The sequence below is a fragment of the Anabrus simplex genome, chromosome 1, assembly GCF_040414725.1.
Source record: "Anabrus simplex isolate iqAnaSimp1 chromosome 1, ASM4041472v1, whole genome shotgun sequence".
NCBI classification, from domain to species: Eukaryota; Metazoa; Arthropoda; class Insecta; order Orthoptera; family Tettigoniidae; genus Anabrus; species Anabrus simplex.
In genome coordinates this window covers 211,231,296-211,249,075 of record NC_090265.1, presented here as the reverse complement: position 1 = coordinate 211,249,075, position 17,780 = coordinate 211,231,296, and the positions used below count along the sequence as shown (strand labels likewise).

The 17,780-nt window shown below is 38.6% G+C and overlaps 1 protein-coding gene across 1 annotated transcript in view; it reads left to right on the top strand.

Annotated features, from left to right (window-relative positions):
- LOC136885635 (T-cell immunomodulatory protein) overlaps nucleotides 1–17,780 on the top strand; it is a 328,519-nt gene that overhangs the window by 212,372 nt on the left and 98,367 nt on the right. Inside the window, exons 8-9 of the mRNA XM_068230710.1 lie at nucleotides 6,806–7,004; nucleotides 8,042–8,191. Coding sequence (XP_068086811.1) covers nucleotides 6,806–7,004; nucleotides 8,042–8,191 — 349 coding nt within the window. The remainder of the gene's footprint in view (nucleotides 1–6,805; nucleotides 7,005–8,041; nucleotides 8,192–17,780) is intronic.

Here is a 17,780-nt window from a genome sequence, read left to right as displayed (position 1 = left end):
TATAAAAATCAAGAGATTAAGTAAGAGTTTTAGAAATGTCTATGTAGTAGATACTTTAGGTCTTGGCAGGCAAATGTTCACTAGGCATGGGTTACATCTGAATGGTAATGGAAAAGCAACTCTCTTTAGACAAATTGCTACAATTATCAACAGAGATTTGCAAACTAATATGCACTTAAGAAAACCCATACCACTAAATTGGCATATACAGGGAAACATGCCAGAAAACCCAGATCCTTAAATCAAGATCTATGTACAAAGATCTGGGTTCCAGGGATGTTCTCAACTCATGAGTCAAATGTTACCCAATTACAACAGTCAAGTTTTAGGGAGGAAGGGGGGTCTGAAATTGCTCTTGGTAAACTGTCAGAGTGTAGTAAATAAACAAATAAAATTCAGTACATTGATGGAATCTTATGAGACTGATGTGGTGATAGGAGTAGAATCATGGTTGAGAGAAGGGGTGGGTAATAGAGAAGTATTTCCAGAAGGGTATACAGTCTATCGTAGAGACCGAGGAGATAAAAAGGGTGGGGGTGGAGGGGGTGTTTATTCTGGTGAAGGAAACTTATTGTTCACATGAATGGTTTACTGATGAAAGGGATCAAATATTAGGGATAAAATTAGTTTGTGATAATATGAAGGAGGTGGGAATTATAGGAACATATAGGCCTGGAAGAGAGGAAAGAGACATGGAAATATTTGAGAAAATAATAGATTATACTCATAAAAACAATAATAATGATGTGGTAATAATTGGGGGAGATCTAAACTTGCCTGAAGTTGAATGGAATGGAGCTGCAAGTGAAGCCCATGAACAGAAACTGGCAAATAAGTTAATTTGGGAGGGAGGATTTACACAAGTAGTACAAGAACCGACTCGTCTCAACAACTTGCTAGATGTATTCTTGGTTAAACCACGGGATATTGTTGATAAAACTGAGGTAATTGAAGGAATAGGTGACCATAAGGCTGTAATAATGGATGTAGGACTTGTACCAAAAATGCTTAATAAGAGGGTCACACAAGACAAGAAATTATACAGAAAAACTAAAGTTGATGAATTTGGGACTTAACTTAAATCACAATTCAGTTGTTGAATAAGTGAAGGGAGTAATGTGGATACACTTTGGGCTAAATTTAAAGGAATCATTTGGGAAGGAGAGAAGAGATTTGTACCTGTTAAGAAGGGTAAAATGACCTCAGACCCTGTTTATTATACAAGGGAAATAAGGAAATTAAAAAGAAAATGTAGAATAGTAAACAGGAAAATCAAAGAGGGTAGGGAGAATAGAGAAACTAGAAAACAGCTAATGAGGGAACTGAATAGAGTGAAAAAGGAAGCAAAAGAGAAATATATGAATGGCATACTTCAAGAGGGTAATGACCACAAAGGGAAATGGAAAAAGATGTATTCATATATTAGGAATCAAAAAGGAAAAGGAATCCAAATTCCTACAATGGTGGGAGAAGGGGGTGAACACTACCGGTATTCAACAGATACTGAGAAAGCAAATCTATTTAGTAGGGAATTCAGAGATTCAGTAGAAGATTGTCAGGAGTTAGAAACAGTAACATAAGATAGAGAGGGAGAGACACATAGGGAAACAAGAAGCTTCTCATTCACAAATGAAAATATTTTCAGAGAAATCCAACTGCTTCAGCAAGGAAAAGCAGCAGGAAGTGATCAAATTACTGGGGAGGTATTAAAGTCAATGGGGTGGTACATAGTGCCTTATTTAAAATTTCTCTTTGACTATGTCATAAATAATAGTGTAATATCAAAAGAATGGAAGGAATCTATGATAATACCAATTTATAAAGGAAAGGGTGATAAAAGGAAACCAGAGAACTACAGACCAATCAGCCTGACCAGTATAGTTTGTAAAATACTGGAGAGTTTAATAGCAAAGTACATCCGAGGGATATGTGATGATAGAAATTGGTTCATGAAGAGCCAGTATGGATTTAGAAAGAAATTTTCTTGTGAGGCACAACTGGTGGGATTTCAGCAGGACATATCAAATCAGTTGGATTCTGGAGGCCAGTTAGATTGCATAGCCATAGATCTTTCCAAAGCCTTTGATTGAGTGGAACATGGAATATTATTAAAGAAATTGGAGGGAATAGGATTGGACGTAAGGGTTATACGTTGGATAAGAACATTTCTAAATTCAAGGGTTCAGAAAGTCAAAGTAGGAAATAATATATCACAGGAAGAGAAAGTTTGGAAGGGAATCGCACAGGGTAGTATAATCGGTCCATTACTTTTCTTAATATACACAAATGATTTAGGGAACAATATAACATCAAAAATAAGATTGTATGCAGATGATATAATTGTTTATAGGGAAATAAATAACATTGAGGATTGTTCAGAATTACAAAGGGACCTTGAGAGTATCCAACAGTGGGTTGAAGAAAATAATATGAAGGTTAATGGAGGCAAATTAACTGTTAAAACATTTACAAACAGGAGCTTTAAAACTGAATTTGAAAATACTTTGGAAGAGGTAGTTATCCCAAAAGATGGCAAGTGCAAATACTTAGGTGTGAGATTTGAAAGTAATTTGCACTGGAAGGGTCATGTTGATGACATTGTTGGGAAAGCATACAGATCGTTACATGTCATAATGAGGCTACTTAAAGGATGCAACAAAGAATTAAAAGAGAAAAATTACCTAAGTATGGTTCGTCCATTATTGGAATATGCAAACAGTGTTTGGGATCCTCACCAAGAATACCTAATAAAAGAAATAGATAGTGTGCAGAGGAAAGCAGCAAGATTTGTAACAGGGGATTTCAGGAGAAACAGTAGTGTATCAGAAATGTTAGAGGAACTTGGGTGGGAAACTTTAAGTAAGAGAAGAGAGAAAAGTAGACTTATAGGATTATATAGAGCCTATACAGGAGAAGAAGCATGGGGAGAAATCCGTGAGAGGCTTCAGTTAGAAAATAATTATATTGGCAGTATAAAATTAGAAGGAATTTTAGCAGAAGCGACTGGGGTAAATTTTCATTCATTGGGAAGGGTGTGAAGGAGTTGAACAGTTTACCAGGGGTAGTGTTTGATCCTTTTCCAAAATCTGTACAGGTATTCAAGAAAAGAATAAACAGCAACAGAGAAAATAAATGAAATGTTAGATGGCATTCGACGAGTACAGGCTATTGTAAGTAAAAAATGTGTGTTAAAAACAAATTAATTCCTTCCCCTGGTCCATGGAGTTTGGACAGCCAAAGTAGGGGACTGCCTGTAGGGGTGAAGTACAGTGGGGACTTCGAGGGCCCTGGGACCGCTACGGTAGCTGTGAAGGCCCTTCAGGAACTCTGAAAATTGGTTGCAAAAGGGGGCTCTGGTTAAGACGCAGCAGGTCGTTATGCTACTTAGGTTCCAAAATGGGTAAAAAAGTAAATAAATGCAGTGTAAATTTTAATCTTATACCAGTTGCATAGTATTATTTGAAGTAATTCCACATACTGTATATGAGTTGACTATGTTTTAAATATAGGAGATATTATAAGTAGAATTTTGTAAACAATATAAATTTATTAAGGATGATCTGTTTGTTTAATAGAAAAAAATTGTTAGCATGAATTGTATATTATTGTATTCTAGAAAAATTGTTTTTTCTTCTCTTGTTAATTAAAAATTTAGTGCTTGACAATAATGTATTTTAGTGTACCATTTGCCACCAAGGTAGACACCTCATTTGCGAATAAAGAGATTTTGATTTGATTTGATTTGATTTGATTTGATTTGATTTTGTAAAACTGACAATATCATTGTATACCAACAACAAAGAATAAGTTAGTGTAACAGTTCATGGGATTAGGAAGCGGTAGACCTGAGGTCTGTATGCATGGCTAGTGCATGTAGTGGAGCCCCCTGCACAGGCTACTTGGAGCCTTAGGCAACGCCAATGCACTATAAGAGACTAAGTCTCTTTAACAAAAATTGATACCTGCTAGGCCATCAGATGATACAGATTTCAATTCCAATAGGGAACTTGAAATATTTGTCCTCAATGAATAAATTCATAATTACAGTATAATTGGTCCATTATTGGAAATTATAAATTTTCCATCTAACTCATTACTGGTTGCCGGCATTACTCCCCAGTGTGCCAGTTTGGGCTCAGGTATACATAAAATAATTGATATAGCTTCAAGATGAATTAACAGTTATGTTTATTTTACATACATCTAGGGAAGGCATATGACAGTACCAGGAGAAAAGACATTGGTGGTACTGAGGGATTATGGGATTGGAGGTAAGTTATTACAGGCAATCAGAGGCATTAATGTTAACAATTGAGCTACCATTAGAATTGAAGGCAGAATTAGTTCTTGGCTCAAAGTAGTGACAGAGGTTAGACAGGGCTGTAATCTTTTATCCTTATTGTTCATAGCGGCATAGCCCTAGTGTATGCACTCCACTCACTCCGCTTGCTGTACATGGAAGCTCTGCGGCCGGTGATGCTCTTTTATTTTTAGTTCACGGGATTGCCGATAGAAGCGTCCTTCACGACCTGCTGGCGATCTCCAAATTGTTGCCAACTGTTAAGGAAATGTCCAGCGGACTGTTGCGAAATTTGTTTTAGATTACAACCACTAAATTACTTCTTTACCAGGAATGAGTTAGCTGGAAAATTTATGATGTCCAATAACGGACCATTTATATTGGTATTACTTCTTTTCTTGCCGTGCGGGCAGTATGCGCCGCGGCGATAGTTAAGAGCCTCCCGAAGGGGGCCACTGTTCTCATGACAGAGCTTGGCCTGGATTTGTAATGATAGATTACAGCTACTAAATGACTGAAATTTGTTTTAGGCTACAACCACTAAATTACTTCTTTTGTTGCCGCGCGGGCAGTATGCGCCGCGGCGATAGTTAAGAACCTCCCGAAGGGGGCCACTGTTCTCATGACAGAGCTTGGCCTGGATTTGCAGTGATAGGTTACAGCTACTAAATTACTTTTTTTCCCTGCCGTACGGGCAGTATGCGCCGCGGCGATAGTTAAGAGCCTCTCGAAGGGAGTGTGGCCACTGTTCTCATGACAGAGCTTGGCCTGGATTTGCAGTGATAGGTTACAGCTACTAAATTACTTTTTTTCCCTGCCGTACGGGCAGTATGCGCCGCGGCGATAGTTAAGAGCCTCTCGAAGGGAGTGTGGCCACTGTTCTCATGACAGAGCTTGGCCTGGATTTGCAGTGATAGGTTACAGCTACTAAATTACTTTTTTTCCCTGCCGTGCGGGCAGTATGCGCCGCGGCGATAGTTAAGACCCTCTCGAAGGGAGTGTGGCCCCCAAAGGGGGCCACTGTTCTCATGACAGAGCTTGGCCTGGATTTGGAAAGATAGGTTACAGCTACTAAATTACATATTTTTCTTGGTGTATTTCTTGCTGCGTTTTTATTCTGCGCGGGTTGGTAACGGAACCAGCGAGTTACGAATTATGGGAATGACGTCATGTCGGCCAATGGTTGTGCTCGTAGCTGGCCGGCTAATGGTCGAAGGTGCGTGAAAACTTTCGTCCTGTTATGAAAGTAAACATACATTTTTTGGGCGGGTTGGTGGGTCCCTGGCATTGGTAATGAACACATCTCTCTTCTGAAAGGATGTTAAGGTACAACTCATACATATTTCTTCGCAAAGTTGTGCATTATATACTGGAGTGCCTAGGGTAGGGCGCTGCTGGTTTCCCACTTGAATTGCTGCAAAAGTTGTTGTGTTATCACAGCTGCATGAGGCCTGGTATTGTCATGAAGGAGAATGACGCCTGTAGACAATAGACCTCGCCGTCGATTTTGTATTTCTTTAATGTTTCACAATACGCATTAGCATTAATTATGTCTCCATGGGCCATAAAATCAATGAGCAGTACACCTCGGCGATCCCAGTAAACGGTTGCCATGAGTTTCCTGGTGGACAGAACTGTCTTGAATCTTTTTGGTTTGGTTGGTGAATGAGCATGATGCCACTCCATTGACTGTCGTTTACTCTCAGGTGATGCATAACAAACCCATGTTTCGTCCCCAGTAATGATGCGAGTCAGGAAAGAGTCTCCTTCATCGAAATAACGTCCTAGAAACGTCAGTGCTGCAGCCATATGCTTGGTTTTGTGCTCCTCTGTAAGCATACGAGGGACCCACCTTGCACAGATTTTTGAATAATGCAGATGGTCTTTGACAATTTCATGAACAATTGTTCGAGACACATTAGGAAAATGTTCACAGAGTTCATCAATTGTGACGCGCCGATCGTTCCTCACGCATTCGTCTACTGCGCTCAGCAGTTGGTCTGTAATGACAGATGGTCTCCCTGAACGCTCCTCGTCATGTGTATTCCCCCTACCCAGGTTGAAGTTGCGACACTAGCGCCGAACAGACGACTCGTCCATCACATTGTCTCCATACACCTCCGTTAATTGGCGATGAATATCACAAGGTGGAACACTTCGTGCATTAAGAAATTTAATCACGGCCCTCACTTCACAACTGGCGGGGTTCTCAATTTGTTTAAACATTTTAAACGATCACAGATGCAACACAGGCAATGCTAACGCCACGCAACCTCGCACAGTGCAGGCAGTCAAGCCACTGACGCAGTCTGACCTTGCCCAGCGGCTACCCGAGTCGTCAGCGCTTCATGCGGCGCTAACGGGTACTACTTTCCGGATGGCCCTCGTATGTATGCATGTATGTATGTATGTATGTATGTATGTATGTATGTATGTACAAGATGTTTGGGAACATTTGTTTATCAAAGTTAGGTTTTATGTGCCAAATGGTTATATTATTTACAGGTTTGGAGATGGTTGACCAAGATTCATTTCTAGCCACAACACATGCTGGATGTGTCATGCTTTTGCATATAAACCACAGTAAACCACAAGAATTGACAATGGAAGTGGAAGAACTTACAACAAATATCAATTGGAAAAAGTTTGCTTGTTATGGTGTTGCAGCTGGTACAAAACGTGGAATGTGGGTCATTGCCACTAGGTTTGTGAAGTTCTAAGATATTACAGACTATTATTATAAAAGGTAGTGCATGAACAGCTGACACAGTATATTTAAAATTACCATGCTAATTTACAGTATATAATAATGAAATTTCATACACAGGTAATGTACTCTTTGGAAATAAATTTCATTTTTACCCGTGTTCATTCTGGCTTCCATTACAGTGGACAACCTCCTCATGATGAGTGCACATGTTTGCAATGATTTTGCGGCACAAGCCTTCAGTAATTCTACTGCGTATTGTTACAATCCGTGCGTGCATTTTTATTACATTACTGGGTCTTACGCAGAAGACTTCCTTTGTCAAGATACCCCACATGAAGTATCAAGTGAGTTGGCTGTGTGGTTTGGGTGATGTAACTGGGAGTTTGCATTTGGGAGAAGATAGGTTTGAACCCCACTGTTGACAGCCCTGAAAATGGTTTCCCATTTGTATACCTGGGCACACCACACCTTAATTAAGGCCATAGTCATTTTCTTACCAGTTCTATCCCTGTCCAATCCCATCATCACAATAAGACCTGTCTGAATTGGTGCAATGGAAAGAAAAGTAAAGAGACAGACAGAAAGAAGTCGCAAGGATCTGAACCTGAAACACAGCTCAAAATTTTCTTTGTGTCAACATGATACGCACGGTCCCTTAGTGCACTGTTGAACTAAGAGTTGATTGTAATCTGCCATGGTGGAAACGCAACTGAAACAAGGTAGTTGATGATTGGATCCACGACAACAACTTTCCCATATTTTTCCAGGAAACAGTCGAGGAGTGTACAAAAGTTGGATGGCATTCGACCCATGATTAAAAAGTTATTCGCTTATAAATGTGTCAGCTGTTCGTGCCCTACCCTGTAACACATTTGTGTTATCTTTCTATCCGGAGAATTTTTTTACAGTTCATAGTTTCTCAGTTCATTACAAGTAATTTACTGTGTGGAAGACATTCCTATAAAGTACATGAACATATTATATTGTCCTTTTAATATATTTCACTAATAAGATATCTTTCTTCTGTTTAGCATATGCAAATTATATGATCATCTGGTTATCCGGAGGCCAGCAAACCTAATTTTTTTCTATCTTCATGGAAAAGTAGATCCTATGCAATGTCTGGTTCAGAACAAAAGTGGAAGACTTTCTCAGTATTGGGAATACCTTGAAATCATAAGGTAATATTTTGTTGATTAAGTCATACAGTATATACAGTAGAAAGATCATCATCAACATCTTGGCAGATCTTCAGTCTTGATGTGGAAACATTTGATGGAACTTAATATGAGTTGTGACTATAAAGATACACAGTTATTATTATCAGACCAGCAGCCAGGCTCTAGATTAATTCAAAATGGTCAAGTGCCCATGATATCCATATAAATTGTCTGATGGTAGAAGATATTAATATTTTTAGTAATGAAGAACAACCAAGTCGAAGAATAATCTGGAGCCATGGGAGTACAGTAGAAGTTTGTTATAGCAAGAATTCATAACGGCTAAACATTTACTCGCTAGAGCGGATTGTTGTTATATCCGACTTTTGTAAAAGTCGGGAAAACCCCCATACACATTAAAATCAGTATGAAACAGCAGTCAGTTTGTTCAAAACTTGGGTTTTCAAGGGTAATATCTACACTTAGGCTTACTTGTTTGTTATTTTTCAAAATTAGATACTATGTGAAAGTGTATGTTTAATTTCATTCTGAAAAATTTATAGTATCATTCCAGAGGCTTCTGTGTCAAATATTTCAGTTTTCTTCAAACGGCGTCACCTAACCTAACCGTGTTTCTATCATGAAAACATATTTCAAACGCATGTAGAGAAATGATAACCTCCTTGCTGAAAATTTAACTAGATGCAAGAAAATATAAACTATCATCAGAAATCAGCATCTCCCTTTTGAGAAGGGCAGTACCAACTAATGCTTGACACATACGTAAAGGTATTCATGTTCAGCTGATGATGACTATTTAAAGTTGAAACCGGTCCTGTAAGCTAATTCTTACAATAATAAAATTGTATTGATAAGGTGGAACCTTTTCTTGTCTATACATACATGAACTAAATGAAACTAGTAAATCAAGATAATCGCTGGGGTGCATAAATATCAGTAAGGGAAAAAATCATGCGCATTTAATCACTTGTAATAACTGATGCATCAGTAATAGGGCTCTTGCTGTAACTGAAGGATAATACACAGTGTAATTTAGGAATTTTTTAGGGACAGACAAAAATTGTTGTTATAATGGGGTTCTCGTTGTATGCCGTACTCGGTATAGCAGACTTCTCCTGTACTTTCAAAGTATTAGAGAAAGAATGGAAATGAAATAAAAAAAACAACAGTTTAGTTTTTCAAGTTATAACGGACTCACCCAACTCGCCCGATGACTTCAAACTTCTGGAATCTCTGCCCATCTTCTGTGGAAACTATATTATGTTCGCCTCATTGTGTGCTTTATTATGAACTGCTTTCTATGTTATGCTGTCTTGCAACTACATCGTGTGGTATCATTTAAACTTGCTTTTCACCCATTGAACATTCCGGATGTATCTCTCACCTGTTCTAAGTTCCCCAGTCATACCTTCTCTCAGTGTTTCCTATGATGCAACCAGTGCTGATTGGTTTCTCATATGTAATGCCTTCTCCTTGTGCTGCCTTTACATGCTATATAACTTGAGGATTGTATCATGCACATTGTTTATCTTTGAGTGCGCTATGGATCAAGACATCACACCGCCTGCCAGCCAAATGTAAGGTAGGACTTTGTCCAGAATTTCTAAAAATTATCTTTACTAGGGTCTTAGTCACTGCCAAGTCACCATGGACTCTAAAGTTCTACTACTACTAAAATGTTTTCATTCCATCCCTGAAGGGGACAGCGGACCTCCTAGATGGTAACACCGTCTGTCAGGTGAGGGAGATGTGATATGGTGAAGGAGATGTTCGTAGAAAGTTGGTGGCTGTGGGCTAAACTAGGAACTGTCGCAGCATTCGCCTTAGTGCAGGAGAATGGAAAACCACAGAAAACCATTCTCAGGACAACTGATGGTGGGGACCAGCCCTGCTCCATCTCCTGAATGCAGAGGCATAGAGCCACGACAGAGCTGCGGCCACCCCTCCTCTGATTGGTTGGTCGGTCGGAGTGCAGAGCCGTCAAACCACGGACCGGCTGTAGGCCGAAGCCCACTCTGCAACCTTTAATCTTAAAGTTTCCTCTATTCTTCAAATTTAATGGACTCTGTTTATTCATCTCATGGTAGAGCTTGCTACCGTAAATCAACTTTCTCAAAAGGCAAATTCCTTTTTGTGGCTGCTGGGGTAGCGCAGTACTGCAGGGTGTTCTATTGCCATCGAATCACATCAATAGAAATGGCACTCTATTTGAACGAACTTCAGCATATCTTGTTTAAAACCGAGTTGTTGGACAGATGTTTCTGTACTTTTCCCCCGTTTATTTTATGAGTGTGTTCATCTGTTCGCTAACGTATTTTACTAATAAGAAGATGTACAATATTAGAAGGATCCACCTTTCAATACTTCGTTGTAAGTTGAACTAAAAACAAGTCACAACTTATTTATTGGGACCGGTTTCGACACATTACAAGTGTCATCATCAGCCAAATAGTAAAGTAGGGCAAGATATAAAGATCTTAAAACAACTAATACATTGAACACAGGCAAAAAATTAACATTGATTCATATCGTAGCAATTCAGTTAATGTCCAAAACACAATGATCGCAGTTAAGAGAGTAAACAGAACATCATTGTCTTGCGCCGAAAACAAATATACCGGTAGTTGAAGTTCACAAGCAGGTCAAGTATGCACTTATGTAGAGTCGTTGCTAGACAGGTCTTGTAGGAATTTGTTTCTCAGGCCAAAGAGTAAAAGGTGACGTAATTGAAGTCTTAGGAAAACAGTGTAGGATTTAATTTTGTCAAATTCAAAGTAGATATATAAGTTTGAGAATAATTTAAAACATTAAAAAGAATAAAGCCAAATAAAAATATATTAAAAATAGGAAGAAATAATAAAAGAAAATTGCAATGTGAGGTTCGACTCGAAACGACTTGCCGTAGTAATTGATAGATGAATGGGAGATGATAAAGAAAAGGTTGGGGAACGTTTATTAGAGGGTGGTGGTGGTGGTGGTGATTATTGCTATTAGAGGGAGTATAAATGGGTAAATATCTTCTATATAACACTAAACCGAGGAAAAAAGAGGAAGAGGTCCGACACTTCGAAAAATGAAGATATCGGTAAAGGGAGACGAGGGCCACGAAGGGCGTGAAAATGAAAGACTCCCTAGCCCTCGCAAACCTAATAGCGTCGGGGTCTGAAAAGAACAAGAGTTGACCAAGGGAGGTCGGACAGGATAGATGAAAGTGAGGAGCCTGGCACAAGTAAGTGGACGCAATGCCAGGACTCAGCTAAGGGCCCCGTGGTCGCCAACCCACGCTCCGAAGTTCAGAGCCCCTGGGGGGTTAGAGAGTGGGAAGGAAAGGAAAAATGGAAGGGATCCGATATTTCGAAAAATGAAGATATCGGCTAAAGGAAGACAAGGGCCACGAAGGGCATGAAAATGAAAGACTCTCTAGCCCTCGGAAACCGAATAGCATCGGGGTCAGAAAAGAACAAGAGTTGACTAAGGGAGGTCGGACAGGATAGATGAAAGTGAGGAGCCTGGCACAAGTAAATGGAAGCAATGCCAGGACTCAGCTAAGGGCCCCGTGGTTGCCAACCCATGCTCCGGAGTTCAGAGCCCCTGGGGCTTAGAGGGTGGGAGGGAAAAGGAAGAGAAGGGGGGGGGGGGGAACTAAGGAGGATCAAGGGGGGTGTTGCGGAAGTGGGAAGTGGCATGAGAGGGTATTGTCTAAATTGTGAAAGATTGATCTCTTACTTGTTGACTTCAGGTTATTTAAAATGGAGATGAGAAAATCGAAAAGGGCATTGGGCTTCTCAGAAATATCATTCAGATTAAGATTTGGATTGAAAAACTGGTCAAGGTGTATAAAACAGTTTTCGGCGATTTCTAGGAGAGGGCCTTTATTCAGAGTGCTGAGAATTTCAATATCCTGGTTTATTGTAGTGAAAACATGTTTTGTGTCATGTATGTGTTGTCCCACTGCCGAAAATCTGTTGTGCTTTATTGCATTAACGTGTTCAAGGTACCTAATTTTGAAGTTACGACCAGTTTGACCTATGTAAGAAGAATTACAGTTGTGGCACTTAAAACGATATACGCCTGATTTAGAAAAGACACTTGTTGTATTTATGGAGTTGGAGTTATGTAATACTTCAAGGTTTCTATTATTAGTTCGAAAAGAAATCATGGTATTATGTTTTTTGAAGACATTAGCTATACTGTAGGTATTTGTATTGAATGTGAATGTGGTGTAAGCAGCTGGTTTAGGAATTTCTTTTAAGAGTGTTGTGTTAGGGCGGTGTCTAAATTTGTTAATGATTTGTTCAATAAAATATGTATTATAACCATTAAATTTGGCAATGGAGCGGATGATGTTTAGTTCCTTATTTAAGTTATCTTTTGATAGCGGAATTTTGAAGGCACAGTTAACCATACTGTTGTATGAGGCACGTTTATGTGACTGTGGGTGAAAAGAGTCTTGTTTTATGGTATTAGCTGTATGTGTGGGTTTTCTATAAATCATATATGATAATGAGGAAGGTAATCTGCTTATTGTTATGTCTAGAAAATTAATTGATTTGTTTTGTTCTGTTTCAAGAGTGAATTTAATATGCGGATCAATTTTATTGAGGCTATTAAGAGTAGAAGCTGCATTGATAACTCTATCATCCAGTATCACAAAAGTGTCATCTACATATCTAGCCCAAAATAATACATGTTTAAAGTCGTCATTGTTATCAATGAAATTATGTTCTAAAAAGTCTAGGTATATTTCTGCTAGGATCCCTGAGGCTGGAGAACCCATAGCCAAACCATCTTGTTGATAAATTATATTGTCAAAGATGAAGAAGTTGTTAGTAACTACTAATTTTAAGATGGTCATAAAATCATTAATTTCAAGTTTGCTTAAGCAACTATATGTGTTTAAATTATTTTCAATAATAGGAAATAATTTTTTGATATTAATACTGGGATACTTATTGACAATATCGAAAGAGTGTAGAGAATGGTGTGGTTGGATTTTAAAGTTATTTAATTTCTCAACTAGTTCTATGGTGTTTTTTACAGACTTATTCGATAAAAATTTGTAATTATTCTTAAGAAATTTATGAATGAATTGTGCTAATTTGTAAAGTGGGCTCTTCCTTTTCCCTCCCACCCTCTAAGCCCCAGGGGCTCTGAACTTCGGAGCGTGGGTTGGCAACCACGGGGCCCTTAGCTGAGTCCTGGCATTGCTTCCACTTTCTTGTGCCAGGCTCCTCACTTTCATCTATCCTGTCCGACCTCCCTTAGTCAACTCTTGTTCTTTTCCGACCCCGATGCTATTCGGTTTCCGAGGGCTAGGGAGTCTTTCATTTTCACGCCCTTCGTGGCCCTTGTCTTCCTTTGGCCGATATCTTCATTTTTCGAAATATCGGATCCCTTCCATTTTTCCTTTCCTTCCCACTCTCTAACCCCCCAGGGGCTCTGAACTTCGGAGCGTGGGTTGGCGACCACGGGGCCCTTAGCTGAGTCCTGGCATTGCTTCCACTTACTTGTGCCACGCTCCTCACTTTCATCTATCCTGTGCGACCTCCCTTGGTCAACTCTTGTTCTTTTCCGACCCCGACGCTATTAGGTTTGCGAGGGCTAGGGAGTCTTTCATTTTCACGCCCTTCATGGCCCTTGTCTCCCTTTACTGATATCTTCATTTTTCGAAGTGTTGGACCTCTTCCTCTTTTTTCCTCGGTTTAGTGTTATATAGAAGATATTTACCCATTTATACTCCCTCTAATAGCAATAATCACCACCACCACCACCGTCTAATAAACATTCCCCAACCTTTTCTTTATCATCTCCCATTCATCTATCAATTACTACGGCAAGTCGTTTTGAGTTGAACCTCACATTGCAATTTTCTTTTATTATTTCTTCCTATTTTTAATATATTTTTATTTGGCTTTATTCTTTTTAATGTTTTAAATTATTCTCAAACTTATATATCTACTTTGAATTTAACAAAATTAAATCCTACACTGTTTTCCTAAGACTTCAATTACGTCACCTTTTACTCTTCGGCCTGAGAAACAAATGCCTACAAGATCTGTCTAGCAACGACTCTACATAAGTGCATACTTGACCTGCTTGTGAACTTCAACTACCGGTATATTTGTTTTCGGCGCAAGACAATGATGTTCTGTTTACTCTCTTAACTGCGATCATTGTGTTTTGGACATTAACTGAATTGCTACGATATGAATCAATGTTAATTTTTTGCCTGTGTTCAATGTATTAGTTGTTTTAAGATCTTTATATCTTGCCCTACTTTACTATTTGGCTGATGATGACACTTGTAATGTGTCGAAACCGGTCCCAATAAACAAGTTGTGACTTCTTTTTAGTTCAACTTACAACAAAGTATTGAAAGGTGGATCCTTCTAATATTGTACATCTTCATATTTCTCTATTCAATACGGAACGATCATGAAGTTTTTAACTTTAAACTATTTTACTCACAAACTGATTGGTGTAAAACTGTGTAATCACTGTCAGTGTTTAGGTAAATGATAAATTTATGTATTATCTAGGTCTTAGCCCACTCCTGTTATTGCTTTATGCATTGTCTTGTAGTACCAACTGTTGAATGGCTTTCTCTCTTTTCTGTGACATATAATTGTAAATTATTTTATAATCATTACCCACTTTCAGTGTTAACTTTATTTGTTTGAGTAAAAACTAAGCTGGACCTTCAGTCTATTTCATCTCAAACAATTAATGTACGGTCCTTCAGCCCACCCCTTTCATTCTCTAGTGAGAGTATCTATGACTGATAACTAAGACTATGGTTTGAGAATTGTTGTATAATATTTCCTTTTGCGTGAAGCTTGAGTATGTTAGCTTGCTTGGAAATTTCTTTGTAATTAATGTACCTTTACAGTTTTCAAAGCCTAGTTTCCGTAGGTGCGCTAATTGATCTTTGTTCTTCAACATTCTATTTATTCATTCTTGTAAAGTTTTGTAATTGGTAGGTCATGTATCTGCCCCTTGGACTTTATTATTATGAGGGTTTTATAAGAGTACCCCCTTCCCTTTGGGTTTAACCTTTCATTCTTATCATTTATAAGCGTGTATATGTTCAAAATTTGTTTCTTGATTCAACCGCTGGTCTGATTTTTATAGGACTTGTTTCTGAAATAGCCCTTTCCTTGGAACTAGCTCTCTTTGTAATTAGCCCATTCTCTTTCTAGCTTTTTATCTTACCAAACTTGTTATTCATTGTATGTGTTACCTGCACTTTCTTCTTATGTCAGCTGTTCTACTAATGTTCCAAACCGCCGGGCTGAGTGGCTCAGACGGTTAAGGCGCTGGCCTTCTAACCCCAACTTGGCAGGTTCGATCCTGGCTCAGTCCGGTGGTATTTGAAGGTGCTCAAATACGACAGCCTCGTGTCAGTAGATTTACTGACACGTAAAAGAACTCCTGCGGGACTAAATTCCAGCACCTCGGCGTCCCCGAAGACCGTAAAAGTAGTTAGTGGGATGTAAAACAAATAACATTATTATTATTAATGTTCCAAACCAAAGAGAAAAGGTGGGAGAATTATTGCAGGGTGGTTATTTTTTGGGTTCCTATAAATTTGCAAGAATAAATATTAAAGTCCTTGTCTTTTCTTTCTTCAGGAGCTTCCATGGTTGTAAATATTTCTATTGGAATTAAGATGTCTTTGTATTCCTTGTTTTGACCAAGTCACTACCTTTCATTCTTATCCATGCTTTTGGGTCCTGGATCCTGCACTTCCCTGCCGGTCCTTTGATGAATTCTGCTTCAAAAAATCATTAAATAAGTAATAATTTACGAAGGAAAATTGGTTGTCCACTAGTGTGAAACTCTATACATGATTGGACAGTTTCTATACATTTAACTCTATAACCGGTAAACATCACGATTGTGACATATTTCTGTGTAGCTCTACCGCTAAAGTCGCAATCATGACGCATTATGTCAGCACTTACTAACCTCGCAACAGCTCCTTTATTGTCAATGTACTGATCAGATATTATATACCACTTTAAAGAGGAATGTATGTTTATAATTATAACACATCAGTAAAGTAATTTATAATCATGGAGAAGATTGGCATACGTGCAGAAAAACAACATATTTCAGACAGTCATCTTGTTTGATGTGGTTGCCTAGTGCATGTTTCCATGGTATTTGCATCTACAATGACTGAATTGTCACAAAGGAGTGAAATTTCTGCCTGTATAAGATTTAGAAGGCGAAGAAGGTAATGGTGTTGTTCTAGAAGAAGGAAATGATGATTCTGACATCAGCTGGTACACCCCCAGGAAAGAAACTGCACTTATGCCCTGTCTGTTCAACTGCAGAAAAAAACCATGCAGCCACTTCCAGTGCTCAGGATGTAATTGTGGTGTCCATCAACACTGATATCATAAATTAGAAGATTACTGCAGACCCATGAAGGCAGGAAAAACGAGAAGCCACCCTGAAGATGCCGAGGATGAGGCCAACTAAGCAGTCTGTGTTTTGGAGTGATGTACATGTAGTACATTATTCAGTACCTTTTTATTTCTCTTACCTTTATAACAGTTCAGGATAGTGAAAAATGTATGTATTCTTGACTAGCATAAAATGGCACACATTTTGTATATAATATTGCAGTGATAAAGCTGTTTTTTGTTACCCCTGTGTTTCCTGGAACTTCATGGACTATTTAGACGTTTTTCTTTTGTGTGAAATATTTCATCAATACACCCTTAAAACACTAAACTGGTGAGTTTGATTTCTTACTAAATTTGTCTTTATTTTGTACTGAATAAAATGACATGTAATACTTAATTATAAGTCTATTTTCTTTTCTGTGATTTTATGAAAAGTTGCTTGCAAAACTCCCAGAAATGGTTAGCGGTTGGAGGTAATATATTCACCGGTTGCAGGGTTAAGTACCTTGCCTAATTGGAATTCGTTCTCGATCCATTGGGTCGATTCCTGTACTCTTCTTATCCTCCCCACTATCTTATGGTGGCCAAGATTACCTTATCCTTAATCTCATTATTGGGTTGATTGCCTTTGAAACAGAACTTCACGTTCCTACTACAATCTTAAAAATATGAAAACCTAAAGAAACTGCCTGGGGAAACGATGATATTAAAAAGGCCGCCAATAACAGAAACTGTGCACGAAGAGCCCTATACCAAGTAAGAATACTGGGAGATCAACATGTAATGGCGGAGAAGCTGTCAATCATCAGTCAATCAATCAATACTGATCTGCATTTAGGGCAGTTGCCCAGGTGGCAGATTCCCCATCTGTTGTTTTCCTAGCCTTTTCTTAAATGATTTCAAAGAACTTGGGAATTTATTGAACATATCCCGTGGTAAGTTATTCCAGTCCCAAACTCCCCTTCCTATAAACAAACATTTGCCCCAATTTGTCCTCTTGAATTCCAACTTTATCTTCATATTGTGATCTTTCCTACTTTTAAAGACACCACTCAAACTTGACGAATAATGTCATTCCTCACCATCTCTCCGCTGACGGCTTGGAACATACCACTTAGAAGAATTGCTAATTAACTTATTATTTAACCACCTATTCATTACAAGATATTAGAATC